General features: G+C 36.1%; 1 protein-coding gene across 4 annotated transcripts in view; it reads left to right on the top strand.

Moving 5' to 3' along the window:
• The window catches only part of ADAMTS3 (ADAM metallopeptidase with thrombospondin type 1 motif 3), a 232,680-nt gene that overhangs the window by 34,387 nt on the left and 176,511 nt on the right, over positions 1-21,782 (top strand). Inside the window, exon 1 of one of the 4 annotated variants that reach the window (XM_054687990.1) lies at positions 4,570-5,335. The exons of the other annotated variants lie outside the window; for them this stretch is intronic. Within the exon in view, the coding sequence (XP_054543965.1) occupies positions 5,333-5,335 (3 nt within the window). The 5' untranslated portion in view covers positions 4,570-5,332. Of the gene's footprint in view, positions 1-4,569; positions 5,336-21,782 lie in introns of those variants that run through there. 4 annotated transcript variants of the gene reach the window in all.

Genomic DNA, 21,782 nt, shown 5'->3' with positions numbered 1-21,782 from the left:
CATCTCCATCCACAGTAGCTGCTTATGGCTTTAAATAGCACACCCTAGACTCTGGCTGCCAACTTTTCTCAAACCAGCCAGGGTTACACTGGGGCCAGGGCTGCACAGATGATGCTAACTGTGCGAGGCCAGGCAAGGGGTTAGCACATTGGCCTGCTGCCTGGGTACTGGTGCAGGGAAGCCATGGAGTAGTGCAGCAATTTCCTGCTTGGGGTGAAGGCCTAGAAGGCTGGTGCTGGCTGAGCCTAGCCTCTTACATTCTTTCGTGTTACCTCATCGCCCCTTTCCCTCATCCCCAAACTTCTTTCAGGGAGGGGAATTTGCTTTATGCTCTTCACAGGTAAATAAGCAGATAATAAAGGCCCCCACCCCTCTCCTCCCCCCATTGTCATTTTGCTTGGAATTTCCTTTATTAGAAAACACAAATATCATACTCTTTAGTTACTAGCTTTTAGCTTAGATGAAAACATATTAGCAATTAGCAAGGACACTGAAGGATGGAAGAATAGACGGGTGAGGGGGGACTGTGATGAACTTGAAGCATGTCAGGAAGGGTGTGAGAACTTGGCAATGCTGGGGAAGCGGGGGTGGGGGGTGGGGGGAGAGGTCATCAGGAAGGAGATTAACAGAAGAAAAGCACTATATATTTTCTATTCTTTACAGTTTTACTCACATCTGATCTTGTCCATTTCTCTTTCTTTGGAAGGTGAAACTAAAGGAAGGAAGGAAATTTATTCCTGTAAATTCCCTTGTCACTTCTCACAAGGTGATTGGGCTATTCCATATTAAAGTATAGCTGATAACTAGGTTTTTTTCTGTGTTACCCTAATTGCTTACTAGTGGTTTTATTTTGTTTTCTTTTAATTTTTACCTTCAGATATCTCTCTAATCATTAGGAGAGTTTCAGAGAGAAATTGGAGGAAAAGGGTTTTTTCCTAAGTTATATTGGGGTAGAGTACTTCTTCATGGAAGGAATAGCTGGTTGCTGCTTACTTCTGGGTCTTTCATCTTATCTGTGTGCTTCTCTAGGATTTGTCTAGCATGGAATATTCTTACTCAATAAAGTGGGATCTCTTAAAGAAGAAGCCTTGCCCGAAGTAGAAGTGGGTCCTGAGACTGTCTAGTTTAACTCTCAATTACATACAGCAGCTTCCCTGCCACTTGAGGACCACCCTGGGGCTGTGAACTCCCCTAATAGGGGAATGGAAAGGCCCTGGTGTCCTCCTGGGATTTCAGCCTTTGAGCTCCAGGGTGCTTGGCTTGTATGGAATCGCTCCTATTGCTCTGCAGATGAACAAACAGATGCCCAGAGGAGCTGATTTATGACACCAGCTTTACACATTTCTAATTAGCAGCAAGAAAGAACTGAAAGCCGGGTCTCACGGCTCTGTTCCTGGATATCTCCCTTATCTCACACCTGGTTATGAATCTAGAGCACTTTGGAGGTGTCACAGGACAGCTTCCAATTCTGTCTCATTCTGCTTTTCCCTTCTCAGTGTCCTCAAATACTTGGTTTGGCGATGTGAAATTATACTCATTTCAGTATTTTGTGAACTGACTGTCCTAGGCCAATTCTCATGAAGCATAATGCCAGTCTGTACTTCAGACGGTATGTATCAGAATAGCAATAAACACATTTACTTAATAACAATGAAGCCATCACAGTGACTCAAGGAACAGCCTCTGGAGTATGAGTCCTGGCTTCCCCACGTACGTACTACATAGGTATATAACTATTCTACCTCGCATTTCTCCTTTAATAAAATGGTGATAATAATTTAATGCTAATAATAAAACCTGCTTCATGGGTTATTGTGAACAGTAAATAAGCTCTCAGTAAGTGCTCCATGTAGGCTCTCAGTACAGTGTTTGGGACATAATGAACATTTGGTTGTTATTATTATTGTTATTCTCTGTATATAGGCTCAGTTTTTATCATTTTCTACTTGTATAACATTGTCATTGCCTCGGTTTAAAAAAAGTCATAGAACAATGGTAATCTGCCCTTAGAAAGTGCAGTTTTCACAAACAGAACAGAGCTGTGACAATGGTGAGGACCAGGTGTGTAGATCCCTGCGCACTTTCCTCCTGTCTCCTCCTTCCCCATCCTTTTTCTCTTTCTCCTTTGGTGGAACTTCTCTACTTATTTTTGAAGGGCTTGAGCAGATCACATAGAAGGACAATGCCAGCTAAGTCATTTAAGAAAGATCACAACAAAGACAATGTGAAGGGAAATAAAGGAATCAAGAATAGGAACTGAACAAATTTAAAAACTTGGGAAATAAAAATTGCTCTAAGGTTTTTGGCCATTAAGGCTTAAAAGTAAATACATTAGGTTACAGAGATTTAGTAGGCTGATAGTAGAAAACAAGATAAATTAGACGCATCAGGAGCAAATTCAGTTTTTTTCCCCCAATGGACTAATCTCAAGTTATTATAATTGTAAATTCAACTTATTATAATTGTAAATTCTACTTATATAAATCAATTCTACTTATTGATCAACAAACTGTTTGTAGACAACTTCATTTTGCATTTACAAGTCACATTTTTTTAGTTACTGCAGTCTTTCATATGATCTAATTATAGTCAGGTCCTATATTAAAGTTATTGTTCAAAATAATAATTTGAGAGAGATTCAGTGTCAAAATGAGTTACTTTTGAGTGGATTGCATATTGCTGTTTTCACTAATTTTTTAACTAACAGGTAATAAGAATGAGTCATACAATTAAAAAAACTGTTTAGAAATTTTTATATAGATTCTTCCTATTAGATTCTAATTACAATTTAATGCAATAAGTAGAATCATTTCCTATACTGCCTAACTCAAGATGGACATTACATTTTCTTGTCTATTTCACTTTAATTTGAGCATGGCATTGGCACAGTTTTACTATTTGATTTAATTTTTTTCAAGTACTGGAAAACAAAATGTTTATAAAAGATACAGGATAACATTGTCCTCAATTTTTTTTAAAAAAAAAAACATTATCTGTATAGAGAAGAACTCTAGAAACTTCTTTTGAGAAAAAGGAAGAGTTATTCCAAACCTACCTTTATGAAGATCTAAAGAAATTACTTCAAAGTTTATTAAAACTAGGAAGAATTTTTCCATTAACATATGTTAATAAAAATTTACACTGAATATACATTCTTCTGACTTTTTTTTCTTTCTCTTATTTAACTTCTAGAGTAGTTTTCATTCTTTTCAATATGAGAGATTATTGGGTAATGCCCAAGGCACCTATAAAGTTAAAAATTAGGTCATTAAATTTAGGCATCATTATCCTCTCCCATTCATTTTGATAGAAAAGTTTGTCCAAAAATAAAATAAAAATATATTAGTTTCTATCTGGGGAGTTATGATTTGGATTTTATATTTTTAAGGCTTAAAACAATTCGGTTAAACAATCACTAATGTTAGGAAACCAGCTGACTTTAGGATTTATTCAGCACTAGATATTTCTTTTCTTCTTTTAAAAACTTTTTCTGAAGTTGACACTGTACCTTTTATTATGGTCATAACCTTTTAAAGCTGTTTTATTACAGTTGCCTTGGGGGTGGTGGTATGGTGTGGTAACATACATCTGTGGAGGTGTGATCCTGTACCTCTGAATCTTATACAGTGTTGTAAACCAATGTTACCACAATAAAAGAAAAAAAAACTTTTAATATCAGCTATGAAGACTTTTTGTTGTTTTTGTTGGTTCTGATTAATTTCTATACCAGGTGTAGTGATTGAGTAGAATAGAAACTGTGTGGTGGCAACTTAGAAGTTCAGTTTAATAAGCATAATCATCCTGTATTTATTACAGCAGTGGTAATGAGAACCATCTAATTTCAAAGGACCACTCACTATTCTCACCATAGTCATCAGAGGTACTTAGCTTCCTGTTCTGTTCCTGGCCTCTGAGTCTCAATTAACCTGAAGTATTCTGTTAAAGTGTCCTTAACATGTAAGGGCTTAATATCTCCTGGGGATTATAGCCAGGACAATGTAGGAGGTGCTGCCTAATTTGTTCTGTGGAATGAAGATAGCTCATGTAAGTGAAATGTAAGTTGAATGAAGAGTAAGTAACCAAATTAAGTTTTATTAGTTATTTTGCAGACTGAGCCAGGTGTTAAAAAGATCAAGATCTGTGGTGAGTATTGAGGATGAAGTTTGACCCACCACACCTACTCAGAAGGTCAATGGTGGGAGGAAAGGTTTCCAGTCTTTTTTTCCAATTATGGATTTGTGTGTAGGAGAAAGGATGTACCATTTCCTATTTGATTATGAAATGTCCTCCCCTGTGGTCTTTTTTTATTGTATCAGTTCCAACAATTTAACCTGCCATCTCACTTAAGCTTCATTTCTATAGAGGTCCCGCATGTTTTTTACTTGAAATTATTTATTGAGTTCTCTGCTGTTTGATAGAGACATTTTAAGTTCTATATTTTAATGGGAAGTTTTGGGACCATCTCAAATAGAGCTTACCTTGGAAAAGAGGAGGCCAGCTTCTCCAAGGTAATATGGTACTGGGTAGTGAGGTGCAGAGAAATTTATGAGCATAGAGTAATACTTGTTCTTAATATATTTCTACTGCTGTAGCTCTCAGTAGACTTATGTCTGATTCCTGTGCAAATAGAGGAAGGCATATCAATAAAAACTGCACCGAGAGAAACCTTATTCATGGGTAAATTAGGAAATATGTTTTGGAGTCTCCTAGAAATACTTGTGACTTATGTAATTCATACTTATGACATGTATACTATAACAGCAGGTCATGAGGTGGTGATATTTCAATTATTACTATTACTGTGATTAATCAGTGCCCACGAATGAGTAAGTCCTGACAACATAAAGGTTATAGAAATAACATTATACCAGTGAAAATGAGAGGGAGCCAATTGATATAGACAGACATAGAGTTGGCAAGACAGAGAGTTAAGAAAGAGAGAGAGAGAGAGAGAAGACAGAATGGTAAGAATGATCACTCCCATCCCTCATCCTAGGTGGTGAAGGAAGACATCATAGAGGAGAGTCTTAAAGAGTATTTAATATTTAAGAAGAGATAGATAGGAAAGAGGTGAATGGCATTCTGTATAGAGGTAAATATAGAAGTAAATTTAGGGTAATACTTGTTCTAAATATATGGCACATATAAGGAAGGAATTCTGTGAAAACTTTAGTTGGCTTCATCCTAGAACACAGAACACTCTGAAGTAAAGAGCTTCAGCATAGCAACAAACAAGAACCTCTTGATGTGAATTACACTCATGAAAGTTAACTCAATAGGTCCTGGGGTTGGGAGTGAAACAACTGGAGGTGAAGTGATGTGCAATATCTAGATGGTAGGTAATATGGTTAGGAACCAGAGAAGTCCCAGTGGACATAGTGAAAAAGGAAAGATTGTGTAACATCATTAAGCAGAATTCCTACAATTTGGCAACTGGTGGACAGGGAAGAGAATGTGTGTAGGGGGATCAAAGATGAGCTACAATTTCTGAGTCGTCATAACTAGGAAATATGGAAAACAGAGGAGGAGATGGAAAGCAATTGTTAAATTCCTTTAAGATACATTGAATATCAACTACCAACAGGATGTACCCATGGAGATGTTTAGCAGACAGCTGGGAGATATGGCAGCTGAAGAGTAGATTATATGGCAAGGGAGAGGAATTTGGAAGGCATAGACAGGGCAGTGGGTAGAGTTAAAAATGAGTAGAGAGTAGAGCTCTAGTTTGGAGAAGACCTGTTTTAACCCTCCCATTCACTCTGCCTATAGTGCATTGGTGAAGGAAACTCTGTGGGGACTACACCTTAGGGGGTGGGGGGAAGCAAATGTTTAAAAATGAACAATGATGTTAAAAAATAAAAAAAAATAATAAAATAAGACCATTACTATCAGAATCAGCATAAATGCATGGACACATATTTTCCATGAAATTGGGAAATAGAGTATTTAATATGCAAATCAAAAGACACAGTCTTTAACTCTCTATTGGACATTAATAATAAGAGACAAAGTCGGGGCCTTCCTGGTGGCGCAAGGGGTTAAGCACCGCACTATGAAGCGATCCGCAGCCTCTGCAGCACGAGTTCGATCCCAGGCTGGCCAGGGAGCAACCCATATGGAGAGGCAGACCTCTCCTGTCTCGCCTGCTGCTCCCCTCAGCAGTGTATTTTAGTCAGTCTGCCTGTTGTTTCCCACTCTGTCTGTGGTGAATCCTCTCACCCCCTGCATCTCCGACCTGTACCCCAGCTCTTGTATGCATATATAAATAAATCTTTAAAAAATAAAAACATAATAATAATAATAAGTGACAAAGTCTTTAATTGGAAAATAGACAAATTATCTCTTGAATTTCATGTTATGTTAGTAGAATAAATGCAAAAGTAGCCTTTGGCTTTCCATCAATCTGAAAGGGTTTCATAAAGGAAGTGGTGGAATTTTTTAGTGGTTTAAGTGCTCATTGAGAAACAGTGCCCTACAAACAGTGAACCAAAACATGGTCTGTTCTCAAACCACCTATATTTGCTGGATCTTTTTGGTTATTGACAAAGTATCCATAGAGTTTAATATTCATAGCCATATTCATATTTGGGAAATATGTGGGAAAATAGAACATATTAGAAGTTCTTTAGGCAGCTCACAGAAATGGAAGGAAAGATGAACAGCCAAAGCTCAGGAAGGCAAGAACCAGAATAGCCCAAGAACTGTCAGTCAAAATCCATTTACTGGGAGACGGAAATGGTTGAGTTCCAGTCAGCATCGTTATGTATGGCCTTTTTCCAGATTTATATTCCTGTGACTAAGATTCCAATTATGTAATTTTGGATTAGATCACCCTTTGAAAGATGGTATGTAATTGATGGTCCACCAGAGCCACACAAACCTTTTCAGAAGAGGTGTGAGGTGCAGTTACCACAAGAAAGGAAAAGAGAGGCCGGTTAGGCAAAAACAAGATGACTTCCTCCAGGGACAGTGCTAACATTTTGTAGTTCTTTTTAAAAAAGTGAAAACATGTACTTGAGTGGCCTCTGAAACTAAATACAGATTTATACACATTTACTTATGCAGGTATACACACCCACACATACATATTTCATACGCTACTTTTGGATGATCTCTGTTACTTTTTTCCTTTGTTCACCATTCCTGTGCTTGACATATGGAATGTAATACCTTAGACTATTTTTCTCCTCTCAGAGAAAATTTGAAAAAATGCAGTAGGCCCCAAAGATGCATTACTATAGAGCATAATATATAAAGAATACTGAGTCAACTTGATTTTTTTTTGGTTGTAAATGAAGGTGGTTTATTTTTGATTTTAGGTGAAAGAGTGTATTCTCATGCCATTTTATTTGAGTAGAATTTGCATTGACTTACATGAATATCTCTTCTACCAGGAGGAGATTCTCTGGTTGAAATTAGCTTTTTCTTCTTGTGTACTGTTTGGCTTCAGATCCAGAACGTGATTAATATAATTAAAAACATGTACAGTGCTGTCAACAGAAATCTAAAGCTTGCCACTTACAACTTCTGAATAGATTGTTTAGATGAATTCTAATTATGCTTTTAGTGATGATAATGATTTCACACTGTACCTCGTAGACTACAGGTAAATGAATAGAAAATATATTCTGAAGACCTTTACAGTCCTTTCAGGTTCCAGATCAGTGGTTCTCAAACTTCCTTTCCATGATTCTCACCTAGAGTGATTTTTTTTTAAAAGATTTATTTATTTATTTACACAAGCACTTGGTACAGTCAGAAGGACGGGAGGGTGAGAGAATTCACCAGAGCCAGAGCAGGGAGCAGAACAGGCAGACTGAAGAAGTATACTACTGAGGGGAGCAGCGGGCTTGGCAGTAGAGGTCTGCATGCCATGGCTGGGGATCAAACTGGTACTGCAGAGGGTGCAGGCAGCTTTGCAGCCCAGCGCTCAACCGCTGCGCCACTGTGGAGGCCCTCACCTGGAGTGATTTTTAAGATACAAATGTCTGGGTTGATTTTAGAAATTTGGATTTAGTAGGTCTGGTGGGGGCTCAAGATTCTAGTTTTATAAAATATTCCAGATGACTATGATAAGAAGGTCTATGGACAACACTCCAAAACTCAGCTCTAGATAATTTTGTATTAGCTTGTGAATAATATCAAACAAGTAAGAATTCTGTATAGTTAGTTAAAAAGTTTGGAACTGAATTATTACAACATTGATAATTCATATCATTTACTGTTAAGGCACCTTTCTACTAGTGATCAAGAATTTCATGATTACTGAAAATAGTAGGTTGTTTATTTCTTTTAATTTAATTCATTTGATTTTAGTACCAGGAATTTAAGCAGAGACCTGAAGTGGAACAATGGACTCACGCAACAGTAAATACAAAGGAGGGCAACAATCCTGACTTGAACTGATTGGCAAAATGTCACACACAAACTCTATCACTGCAAATAATGGTTTTCTGATTGTGACCACTGTATTTCTAGCACAGAATAATGTTGGAGGGCATGGAAAAAGCAAAGCACCATTGTACCATGTTCCCCCTCATACTGCCAGGTTCCCTTTGCCACCATGTTGGATATGGTAGAGATCACCCACCAGTCAACCCATAGCAGAACAACAGGGAGCGCCCTATGTCTCTCCTCTCCAATGATAGACAGACTCACGTCCACAGCAGTACCTCTGGCACTAACCTGCAGTCCTCTATAGCAACCTGGCTCTGGCAGTGGCAGCTGGGTAATGGTGGATGAGCTGCAAGGGTCATGTGAGATGGGACCAGGAGTAGTACGAAAGCAGTTCATTCTGGTAGATGCTTTTGAAATCTAACTCCCAATGTGCAGGCTGCACAAGAGGATGCCATCCTCCATGGAAGAGAAGTCAGTGGGGTTGGGAGTCCAATCCCTCACGCTTGAGTCTTTCCAGGAGTCGGGACTTCAAGATACAAAGCTCCTGATTATCTTCTCTCAACAACTTAGGTAATTTTATGTGGAAGTTAAAGAGCCAGGAAATCTTTGCATGAATTTTGGTCTCAACTAACATTTTAGTTCTAGATACATCTCATATTTTGACATATTTTTAATATGAAATTATTCCAGGGCAAGTTAAAATGTTCCTTTTTCTTATTTTTATTTGGAACAAGTCAATGTTCTCTGAGAAATATAGTATAGTAGGTGCACCAAGTCTATTGTTTCATCCTATGTTTCCTTAAAAGTTGTACTTATATGCATGTACATTTTCTTCTGAAATCAAGGGATTTTCAGTTTTTTCTACAATAGTATAAACTTTTTATTGCAACTATTTCTCCCAACATAAGGTGGTTTGAGTTGTGATGTCATACATGTATATGTAAGTATGTGTGTGTGTGTATTTAATTTACCATGAGTGGAACTAACACTATCAATGATATAACGGGAAGAATGCTGGCAAGTGTTTTCAGTTGCTAAAAGCACTGGGGATGGTGTAAAGAGTTACAGAGAACATAGATCAGGCTGTAGCACACAATCAGAAACAGTGTTTACTTTGAGCAAAATTATAACTATTGCCAGCCTCAGCGTAGGGGAGGGAGAGGGAAGAGGTGAAAACAGGAGGGCAAAGAATACATTGGACTGTGACCAAAGCTTTCCGAATGGGCATGTGATGGGGTGGGCACAAAGGAGAGAGGGTATCTAATGGAGGTGTGCGGTGGGCACAAAGGAGAGGGGGGTGTCTAATGGTGAGGTGCGGTGGGCACAAAGGAGAGAGGGGGGTCTAATGGAGGATTACTGGGGCTTTAGTGGTGGATGTGGTGAAATAACAGAATTATAGAAGTGTAAACCTATACCCCTAAGACATATACTATATTGTAAATCAGTATTACTTCAATAACTACAGCTTTGAAAGATAAGGAACATATTTTACCACATGAAATATGGGGAAAAATAGTTACACACTAATCCTTTTAGTTATGCCTGAACCTACACAGTTACTTTCATCTGCAGAAGCATCTCTATGTACAAATAGAGCCAGGCAGCATGGGACCATGTTTCAAATCTGATATCTGCATGTTGTAAGGTGTCATAGCTTTTGAAAGTTTCAAGCAGAAAAAGTAAATCTAGTAGGTTTTTAATCTTTTAACTGAATTGAGAAAAAGTCCTCAAAGAAAAAACGATGGCTTTTCTTTAATGATGTGAATTCAACAATAAATATTTTTTTTGTTAAAATTATTTAATCTTGTGAATAATGTTAAGATTAGTTGGTCAATTTTAATGTACACAGGCATTATTTTTCTGATCATGATTATTAGCCTATAGTGAAAATAGTTGATGTTTTTAGGTGTAGACTTTGTCATATTTTAAATACTAATTCTTTAGTTGCAGAATCCTTGAATATTTCATAATCCAAGGATGTAATATATTTAAAACCATAAAAATACATTTGCCTTTAAAAATACTCAGCTGATTTTTAAAATCATCTTCTGGATTATTAATTTTGTGAGCTACTTTCTGATAAAGCATTCTTTATATTTAATGTTTTTAAATAATGTATAGTAAGTAAAAGATTCTCATTGATGTATCTTAATTTATGGTGTTTCCATAAAAATGTAAGAGATAGGTAAGCGAGTACTTGGAAGTTCTCCAGAAAACTATATTTGTGTGTACATTCTGTAGGTGAGAAGTAGTGAACTTTTATTAAACTAGAAAATAAGGTGCTATTTCTGCTGTATGCTGAAGTCTTGCTTTTTCTACATTGCTAGTTATATACAAAATTTTTCAGAATTTGTGGGTAATATTTGTAGCCCTACTTCTGGAATAAAGATTTCTATGTCCTTAAGTGATAGATTAAAACACATTTATTTTTGTCCTTAGGATAAAATATTACTGGCAACTTTGCCTTCATTCCATTTTAAATTTATGAATTATTTAAGAAGGAAAACTTCAGCTCTTTGTTGCATGCATTTAACATCTAACAACTTCCATTTAGACAGGAATGTGCTTTGAATTCAAGGCTCTAGCAGCTGCTAAAGGTGGGAACTGGAATGACACCAGGAAGAGATAATGGTGGGAAGGGAAAAGTTCTTTTAGATTTTGAGCTTTCAAAACATAGGATCAACCACATGGCGCAGCAGACCTCTCCTGACTCGCCCGCTGCTCCCCTCAGCAGTGTATTTCAGTCAGTCTGCCTGTTCTGTTCCCCGCTCTGTCTCTGATGAATCCTCTCACCCTTCCGTACCTCTGGGCTGTACCCCAGTTCTTGTATGCATAAATAAATCTTTAAAAATATATATGGGATCAAGATGGAAGATTTTCTCTGATGTGTAACAGAATGTTTGTTACATTAGGTTATTTCTAAGGTACATTTGAGTTAAAGTATACAGATTCATCATCTCCTTCAGAAACCATATTGAAGAAGGAGGTACAAAAGAACAGAAGTCCATGTAAAGTGGGGAGGCCAGTGAGCCCCTTCCCTCCCATATATCAGCCTTTCAAGAACCTTCCTCACTCTATTTAATATATGCCTTCTTCAAAATGTCAGTGGTACCAAAAGTAAATAGGATTTGTGTAGTACCCACTGGAAAACCAAGTGTTTCTGACACTAAGCAGTGCAGGTCTTGGTAGATTAGAACAGCTAAGATAGGTGGTGGTGGGAGCAATAGTGATACTTGGAGAGGCGTGCCCTGCTATATCCCTGTGCCATACAAACGGGTGCATGTGAGGAGTAATATCTAACAGGGAGCAAACCTACTACACATTTGAGAAGTTTGGGAGGGCTTGGACTGATGCTAGTGTTTCTTTCTGAACTTGAAGGAAGGTGAGCTCTGAATGCCATGGTCTTGACAATCCACAAGATGGAGTTATTTTACACTGGTAAGACATTTCCAAAGTGAACATTTGAGTGAACAATACTGCTTTCACAAGATAAAACCCAAAGAAAGAACACTCGGTTTATTACAATCAAAGATATGATTAGTCACCACACAATAGCTACTGCTCTGATGTTCCATTAATCATTCCAGATTTTAACAACTTATTTCCCCAGGCCTGTTGGTGGAAAATTTTTCCTGTATGATGAAGTATGCTTATGACATATGTGTGGGAGATACAACTAGTTCTTGGGAAAAGTTGTATTTTTCTTTGTAAAATTATAATCCAATGCAAAGGGTCACATGGAAGAAAAAAAGAAAATATTTTTCCATTATAGTTCTTCTATTCCTACCACTTAACCCAGGACGGGCATGTAGTATGCACATAGTATGTTTGTAGATGAGCAAGATTGATTACATGGGAAGAAGCAGAACAGAAATTGTGCTGTTTTGAACTAGAAACAATGTGCTAATTTGTCCTATACTAAGTTCTTGTTGTTTGGTAGGTCTGGGTTTATGCTTATATCATTTTACTTTTCACCATGCTAAAATATACATTGCAAGAAAAAACATTGCTCAAAGTTGTTTGAAATGTTCTAAAGATCTAGGTTGACAGCATACCTAATGGATAGGGCTTATGGTGGCAAAGTTGTTCTTTTGTTAAGGTAATTAAATAGTTGGTCTATTATTAAATAATTGACTTGAAATAGGTAGATATGATTAGAGGCTTTTCTGGGTTTTATTTTGGAATTGTTATTGAGTCACGTAGAGTAGCCTTGACCATTGCATTTCTACAAAACAAGGTTTTAAAGCAATTTTACAAGTAATTTTTCTTCTTCATTTCCCCATTTGAAACAAAAGCTAGTGAATGTTACTTGCATTATTTCTAAGCCCGTACTTAATAATATGTAAAATATAAAATATTAATAATATAAACCTAGCCATTTTAGTTTTATTTATTTTTTAAGATTTATTTATTTATTTATTTATACAAGCACTGGGTACAGTCAGAAACGTGGGAGGGTGAGGGAATTCACCAGAGCCAGAGTGGGGAACAGAACAGACAGACAGATGGAGGACACTGCTGAGGGGAGCAGCGGGCGTGGCAGGAGAGGTCTGCGCGCCATGTAGGACCCTCACCAGTGGCCAGGGATTGAACTGACACTGCAGAGGCTGCGGGCAGCTTCGCAGCCCAGCACTCAACCGCTGTGCCACTGGGGAGGCCCACCATTTTAGTTTTAATAAGAAACTTTTTGCATAACTTTTCTGTCTCTAATAATATGTATAGAAATTTGTGAGTACTTAGCCGAAGTACTGAAAATTTGGACAGTTATTTATAATTTTTCTTTATTTTGAATGTGGCCAACATTGTAGATAAAAGTCAAAACTTTTACAAATCAAGCTTTATAAACACATCACAATTCTTATTCAAGATAGTGTTTGCTTGGACTGCTCTTTTAGAAGAATAGAGCTCTTTACTAATTAATATATTCCAGTTCTATTTAGTTTTGTGCAAGTCAACATGTACAATGTGATTTTACAGTGTTATTTAGTATATGTGTAAAGGCAGAAAGTAAAACATAACTGAATATATGTAGAGAAAGTAATTTTTTTTAAGATTTATTTTTATTTATTTATGCATACAAAAACTGGGATGTAGGCCGGAGGTGCGTGGGGTGAGAGGATTCACCAGAGACAGAGTGGAGAGCAGAACAAGCAGATCTCTGAAATACAAGCTGTGAAAGATAACTTTTTATGAGAGCACCTGCACCCCTATGTTTATGGTAGCACTATTTACAATAGCTAAGCTATGGAAACAACCCAAATGCCCAGAAATAGATAACTGGATCAAGAAGATGTGGTATACACAATGGAATATTACTCAGCAATCAAAAAAGATAAACTCATGCAATTTGCAGCAACATGGATGGAGCTGGAAGGGATCATGCTCAGTGAAATAAGCCAGAAAGAAAAAGAAAAATACCGGATGGTCTCACTCATAGCAAGAATTTAGAAAACCTATATAAGGGACTAGGAAACAGACTGATTTTAATAAAGTAAAGATCAAAATCAACAAGCAACTATAAACCAGAGACACACTATGGGGGGGCGTGGAGGGAAGGAAGGATTAGGGTCAAAATAAGGGGGGTGGGAATTGTATGGGGAATATAACCAAGATGAAAATGCATACATTGCACAAAAATGAAAAATGATGTAAAAATTACATAAAATAAAAAATAATGCCCTTTAAACTAATGTCTGTTTTTAAAGAATTATCTTCTGACTTTTTCCAGGAAAGGAAAATAAACACATTACTCTTTTGGAATTTACCTTGGGGGGAAAAAAGAAAGCATAGAATGGTTAGGATCAGGGAGGAAAGAAAAAAAAAATAGAGGTTAGAAATTTAGATAAGTTGAAAAAAAAAGAAATTAAGATAAGTTGAAAAATGAAACATTTGGCAATAAGAGGACTGGTAGAAAGATATTCCTTGAATGATTTTATTGTGAGCATGGTTTCCCAGTGCTCTTAAATAAAGTCAATAACCTGTTAAACTAGAATGCAAAGAAGGCTTCAAGGTGATGTAGGCAAACTCACTAACATTCTGTACTGGAATATACTTAAGTTTGATTTATTATCTATTTTCCAGAATATGCTCAAATTTTAGAAATGTATAGATCTGAAATCACAACTTGATAATTGAACTCTCCTCTAAACTATAAGAATTTTTAGCTTAAGCCATTTGTGAGTGAATCACTATGATTAACACATCTGTAGAGTTCAAGAAATGGAATAACAAAGTTGGAAATAAAATATGCAAGAGCAGTATATTGGGCTACTCGAGAAATTTTGCAAGATTGCATTTCTTTAAACTACAGATCTTGTTCCCCTGTTTTAGTGTTTGTTGTCATGAAAATAATCACAAACCCACATGCCCAAGGCTTAATGAGAACCTGGTGACTGCAGAAATAATCAAAAGTATAACATGCTGAATTTCTTTTTTTGCTCATTCCATCTAACTAACACTTTACACACTATTTTCAAGATGTTTTAAGCATACCAATCCCATGCAGATGCTCCATATAAATTTTTTTTTGAAATGTGGGAAGTAGATAAAAGTAGGAGAAATAATTGAATGGGTGTGGCATTTATAATCCAGCAATTTTCAGGCTGAAGAGAATTTTGGGGCCTTACACTTTTAGAAATAGGTCTCCAATAGTGGCATAGCCACCTTTTGACTGTCTTGTTACTTGAATATCTTTTAGATACCCCCCTCTTTAATCTAGCAACAACCCTCACCATCGCTTTTTGGCCACTTCCTACCATGTGGCCTATCTTCACCATCCAGGGGAATTCCTAGTATTTCTTATATGAAATGAACCTGTGGGCCATGGAGAGTGCTATGAGTAGGATAGGGCATCCATCTCCTTTCTCCAAAGGTGAGTATAGAATTCAAGAGAATTGAAATTTCCTGACTTCATCTCTGGTCTGGTGTAGGAATGTAGAGCAGATGCAGTGACTCAAATGTAACTCCATCTGTGCCTTAATGAGATTCAGACACACTCATCTGTCTTTTGGTCTTTTGTTCTGCTTTAAGTCTGCTCTGCTAAGGGAATCTTCTGGTTAGACATAGAGGGTCAGGCTTCTGAGCTTTGATAAAGTAAAGGTTGTTGTTTGGTGTATGACAGTGAAAAAAACTTTAAAAAGAAAAAAGAGGGCCTATAGCTTTTAGGACCTCATATGAAGAATTTTACATATGAAAGAAACTAGGATAGTGCCCGTAAATGTAACATGCAGTATAATTTAGTGCTAAGCGTGTTTTTTTTTTTTTTTTAAAGATTCATTATTCTTTTGCTTTCCTTCTTTACACATGACAGCAAGTCTAATGTGTTTAAGGGGATTGAATGGGGAAAAAGAGAAGAAGCCAAATTTATTTTAGAATAGGAATGTGATCAATGCTATCTTAATGAGATTCAGGTACTCCTTCCTCACTCTTACCCCTTTTTATCCAAATCATCCCTTTTCCTTGCAGTGGGATGTACTCCAGGAGCCATGTAAACCTCTCTGAGAGCTGTCTTTAGTAACAGATTTGTTCTTCACCTGACACTAGGACAGACCATGAGTGCTACATGACAACTCAGAGACAAATGAAGAGTGTATTTCCTGGAATTCTTTGTTGCGGGATGGTCATTCCTCTGGAAGGAAGAGAAGTAGAAGAGGAAAGGGCTGCCATATAGCACAAATGAAACTGAAACATTAACACAAGATTAATCACTGACACTGCTGTAGCCAAAACTAGAGTATATAAGTAATCTCCATGATTTAAAAATCAGTTTCATTTAAATTTCACATTGAAATTCACCAATTTTAGGTGAACAATTTGATAAATTGTATAGGATCATCATGTACTTAACACCATAATCATAAAATAGAAAAAAGTTTTCCTCATTTGTCTTTGTAGTTGGTTTCCTTTCTCCAAGTCCAGCAACCTCTGATCTTCCTTCTTTCATTATAATTTTACCTCTTTTAGAATTTTATACAAATGGACCAACATAGTAGGTATTTTGTGTTTGTGTTTGGCTTCTTTCTGGTATCATAATGTTTTTGAAATTTAGCCATGTTATCACTGAATCTATAATTTGTATGTTTTGATTACCTAATACTATTCTGTATGGATACACCAAAAGTTTTCTTTCTGTTAATCAATTGAAAGGCATTTGGATCCTTTTGGGTTCTTGGTTATTATAAATAAAGCTGCTTTGAACATTAGGGTAAAAGTCAGTGTGGCAGGTTTTCATTTTATTTAAGTAAATATTTAGGAGTAGAATTGTTGGATCATATACTTGTATGTTTAAATTTCCTAGCAATTGCAAACTATGAGGTTGGCTCCACCATTTTTCATTACTCATAGTGAGATTGGAGAGTTCCAGTTCGTCTGCATCCTTGCCAGCAATAGGTAATGTCAATCTTTTTAATTTTGGTGTTTCTTATGAGTATGGCAGGATAGCTGATTAAGGTTTTGATTATTTTCACTCTTGTAATGGCTCTTGATTTTGTGAATTTTACCACAAGTGTATTTATCATTCATATATCTTCTTTTGTAACATGACTGTGCAAATGTAACCAATTTTCATGAAGATTGTCTTCTTGAGCTTAAGAATTCTTTTTATATTCTGGACACAAATACTGCATTTTCTCCTGTCTGTGACTAGCTTTTTCATTTTCTTAGTTTTTTTTTTTTTTTAATATTATGCATACAAAATCTGGGTTACAGGCCAGACGTATGGGGGGTGAGAGGATTCACCAGAGACAAAGTGGGGAGTAGAACAGGTGGACTGACTGAAATACATTGCTGAGGGGAGCAGTGGGCAAGACAGGAGAGGACTCCTTTGCCATGTGGGTTAACTCCCTGGCCAGGGATCGAACTGGTGCTGCAGTGGCTGCAGATTGCTTCACAGTGTGGTCCTTAACCCCTTGCTCCACCAGGGAAGTCCCAATAATTGATTACTTTCAAATGTTGAACCAGCGCTGGATTCTTGGAATAAACTTCATGTGGTCACACTGTATAATTGTTTATATTGTTAAATTATTAAATCCTATTTGCTAATATCTTGTTAAGGATTTTTTTCTTCAATATTCATAAAATATATTGATATGGAGTTCTATTTTTTCTTCTTATTCTCTTTGTCTGCTTTTGCTATCAGGGTAATATTACCTTCATAAAATTAATTGGTAAATGTTACCTTCTCATCTTTTCTGAAAGAGATTGTATGGATTCGCTACTAATTCTTCTTTAACAATTTGGAGGAAATCTGTAGTGAACCCATCTGGGCCTATAAATGTTATATTTGGAGGAGAAATTTGTTTTTTTGTATTTATTTATTTATTTATTTATTTATTTAAACGTCCTTGTTTATTTTTCAAAATATAGGATTTCTTTCCTCAGGTGTGGTCATCATAGTTTTCCCACTCCCAAAGTGCCCACAGTCCTCCACCACATTCCACTGTCCTCTCCCCGCATCCCATTTTTTGCTCTCCTGCTCTCTGGATGGGGATTTTAAAAGTTATAAATTTAATTGCCTTAATTAAAATTATCTATCTCATATTATTCAAAATTATCTAGCTCATATTGGATGAATTGTAGTAATTATGTTTTTTGAGAAAGTACTTTTTCTAAATTCTAAAATTTATGTTTATGGAGTTTATTGTGTTTTCTTAATATCTCCTTGATGTCTGTAGGTTCTTCAATGAATCACCTATTTCGTTCCTGGTACTAGTAATTAGTATCTTTTCTCCATTGTCATGTAGCAAAAGATTTAACACTGTATCAGTGTTTTTTTTTTAAAAATCCAGCTTGTTGTTTCATTGAATTTTTCTCTATTTTCCCCCTCTTTTCAATTGTTTGAATTCTAATTTTTTATTATTTCCTTCCTTCTGCTCGCTTTGATTTTGTTTTGCTTTGTATTCTAGTTTTTTCAGATAGAAGTTTAGATTATTGATTTGCAACTTTTTCTTTTTTCTAATGTATTTCACACTATATATTTCTCCTTCTGTACTTTACACAATTTGTTATATTTGTTCACTTTAATGCATTTTTTAACTTCCCTTGAGATTTCCTCTTTGACTTATGGATTATTTAAATAAGTGTTTAATTTCTAAGTGGGGACATTCCTATGATTTTTAGTTCGATTCTATTGTAGTCAGAGAACACATTCAGTTTGATTTCAGTTATTTTAAATTTATTCAGTCTTTTTTAATGCACCAGGAAATGGTCTATCTCAGTATATTTTCTGTTAGCTCTTGGAAGTGTGTATATATTACTTTTCTTATATAGATTGTTGATCAGATCCTGTTGGGTTTATGATATTGTTGGGTTTTTGGATATCCTTGCTGATCAGTGCTTATAAGAGACATGCTGAAGACATCCAACTGTATCAGTTTTTTTTGTGCACATTTTTTCTATCTCTATTATTCCATGCATACGTGTTAGATTGCTATGTCTTCTTGGTGTGTTAGCACACATGATCATTATATAATATCTCTGTTTCTAGTATGTTTCTTTGCTCTGAGATTTACTTTATCTGATATTAAAATAGTCATTCCTGATTTTCTTTGACTGATGTTTGCATAATGTATCTTTTCCATCCTTTTGTTTTTAACTTGCTTATATTGTTATATTTGTTATGAATTTCTTGACAAAAACATATAGTTTGGCTATTTCGGACAAGGAAGGATACTTCATTATTTCTGGGCAGGGAGTGAAAATTTTACCTTCCCATGTGATTTCATCTCACACCACAGAGTCTGGGACATAAAAAAGCCCCCCCCTTGGGTTTCACTTACACATTAGCTGGAATGTTGGGGTAACTCATTACAGTGAGGCAGTGGAAGTTTAGGCACCCCGCTTTTCTTTTCTAAAGTGGTTGTGGGTGGGTCCAGTTTTTTTGTTGCTTGGCTAATGTAGAGCTGTTATTGTCTTCTGAATCTGGCCCTCTTCTGTTACTTTGGCTAAAGAGAATAGATTTTTGTTGGGACTTTTGTTTATTGTCTGTGCCTGTTCTTTCTGATTTGCCAGCTTTTTCTACTCCAAGTCTGGAATATATGAGAAAAAAGGAAACTCCAACATCTCACTACAGATCATGAGCCTCTAAGCCTTCTTTCTTCTTTTCATATCCATATTTCTTGTATATATGATGTCAGGGTATATAGTAGTGCTTGTGGAAAGAACCCTTAGATGAAGCAGAAGTATGTCTACCTTATCTTCCTGGGTATGGAATTTATGATCTACATTTTAATAAAATCTCTTGGATCTGGTACACATATCAAATAACAAGTCTCTATGTAAGTTAATTACTATCTTTGTTAATATTGCTGTTTCATTCTTTTTTTTAAAAAAAAGATTTATTTATTTATTTATACAAGCACTGGGTACAGTCAGAAGCACGGGAGGGTGAGAGAATTCACCAGAGCCAGAGCAGGGAACAGAACAGGCAGACTGACAAAATACACTGCTGAGGGGAGCATCAGGTGCAGCAGGAGAGGTCTGCATACCAAGTGGGACCCTTGCTGGTGGCTGGGGATCGAACTGGTACTGCAGAGGCTGCGGGCAACTGCAGCCCAGCGCTCAACTGCTGCGCCACCAGGGGAGACCCTGCTGTTTCATTTAGAAGTTTGGAAACTTAGTACTAAGTTACCTTTGTTGCAAAATACAGATTTTGTCTTGCTATATTTTATACTAATAATTATGTTAATTTTCCTTACACTCATATCTTTGATCATCAAATATTGCAGTGAAGTTTGAGGCACTTCGAATTAGCCAAAGCCTTAACTTGAAACAATTAACAAAAGTTTCCTAAGGCACTTAAGTTATTCTGCAACTGTCATTATGAGCTATTTATAAATAAAGGATTTTATCCTTTATTTTGACTGTCCTATATGTGTAATATCAAGTAATTATTCATGACAGCACTTGTTAACACAGTCTTGGTTTTTCTGTCAGATTTCACTCAAATCACTGCAAAATAGATGAAGCAATTTCTTTGAATGGAATTCAACATTTATTCCTTCTTTTCAAGTATATACCAGGGAAAGCACATGATGACATTGTTGGAGTCTTAAAAGAAATTTATGACATAAACTTGTAAGTCAATTAACTGATTTTGGTGAAAACAGTGAGAAAATAAAACTGCTTTTCATGGAAGCAAAAACTTAAAAGTAACGTATGGTCCAAAGTAGTGTTTATGTGTTCTTAATATACTGTATGAATCTATTATGAATTGCTTTACATATTATTAAAAGATATTTCACAAGGGATCTTTCTCTATTTGGCATGTAGTCTGCAGTGGAGTGGATAACATTTTATTTTCAGAATAAAAATGGTCAGTATGTAGTTCATTTTTTTAAAGGTTTATTTATTTATGCATACAAGAACTGGGGTACATGCCAGAGGTGTGAGGGGTGAGAGGATTCACCAGAGGCAGAGTGGGGAACAGAACAGGAGATTGACTGAAATACATTGATGAGGGGAGCAGCAGGTGAGTCAGGAGAGGTCTGCTGGGCCATGTGGGTAGCTCCCTGGTTGGGGATCGAACTTGTGCTGCAGAGGCTGCAGATAGCTCCATAGGTTGTGTTTTAACCCCTTGTGCCACCAGGGAGGCCCTGTAGTTCATTATTTATAGGCTTCTTTTCTCCTATGGGACATGATAATTTGGCCTTAGCAAAAACAGGAGTTAAGTAGAATTGAGAATTTATGAATATCAGACTATTTATAAAAACATTATTACTCTTTCTATTTGTCCTTTATATCTTAAAATCCCATCCCATTTTTTTCCTGGATCAGGATTTCCAGATGTAAAATACTATCACTTTCAGATATATACAAGGAAGACCCAGACTTGAGAACAAATGTCTCGCTCTTCCTTGTATTTGTCTTAGGAATTTTAAATATCTGCTTTATGTTGTTGCAAAATTTTTGAAGTTCCAGCTTCAATCTGAGGAAGAAATGATTTACAATGAGTCTTCTTCACTGGGGGAATCTTGATTTCTCTTAGGTATGGTTGTCGAACTTTTTAACCTTGAAAAACATTGATGATCTCAGAGAGAATTTGTATATATAAGTTATATCTACATATATTTACCATGTTAGGAATCAAACAAAATTTGAAAATATTGATTAATTTATTTTAAAATAATAAAACCCATCATATGTTAATATAAATATCTTAAATGGAATGTAGTTATGTTTTCAAAAAGAAAAAAAAAATATGAGAAGGATGCCATTGGTTTTCATTTTAGCAAAGCTTTTAGACGTTAAAAAGATTTAATAACTGAATAGACTTCTAGGTTTTCATATCTGCTTTTGGATTTTAATGTTATCTTGTTTGAACTACATGCAGAAAATTTAGTCTTCCAACATATGCAGTTGTAAAATAAAAGAGTATTTTATTCACCATT

The sequence above is a fragment of the Talpa occidentalis genome, unplaced genomic scaffold, assembly GCF_014898055.3.
Source record: "Talpa occidentalis isolate TD23 unplaced genomic scaffold, MPIMG_talOcc4v2.1 talOcc4.6, whole genome shotgun sequence".
Taxonomy (NCBI): domain Eukaryota; kingdom Metazoa; phylum Chordata; class Mammalia; order Eulipotyphla; family Talpidae; genus Talpa; species Talpa occidentalis.
This window is presented reverse-complemented; position numbering and strand designations above follow the sequence as displayed.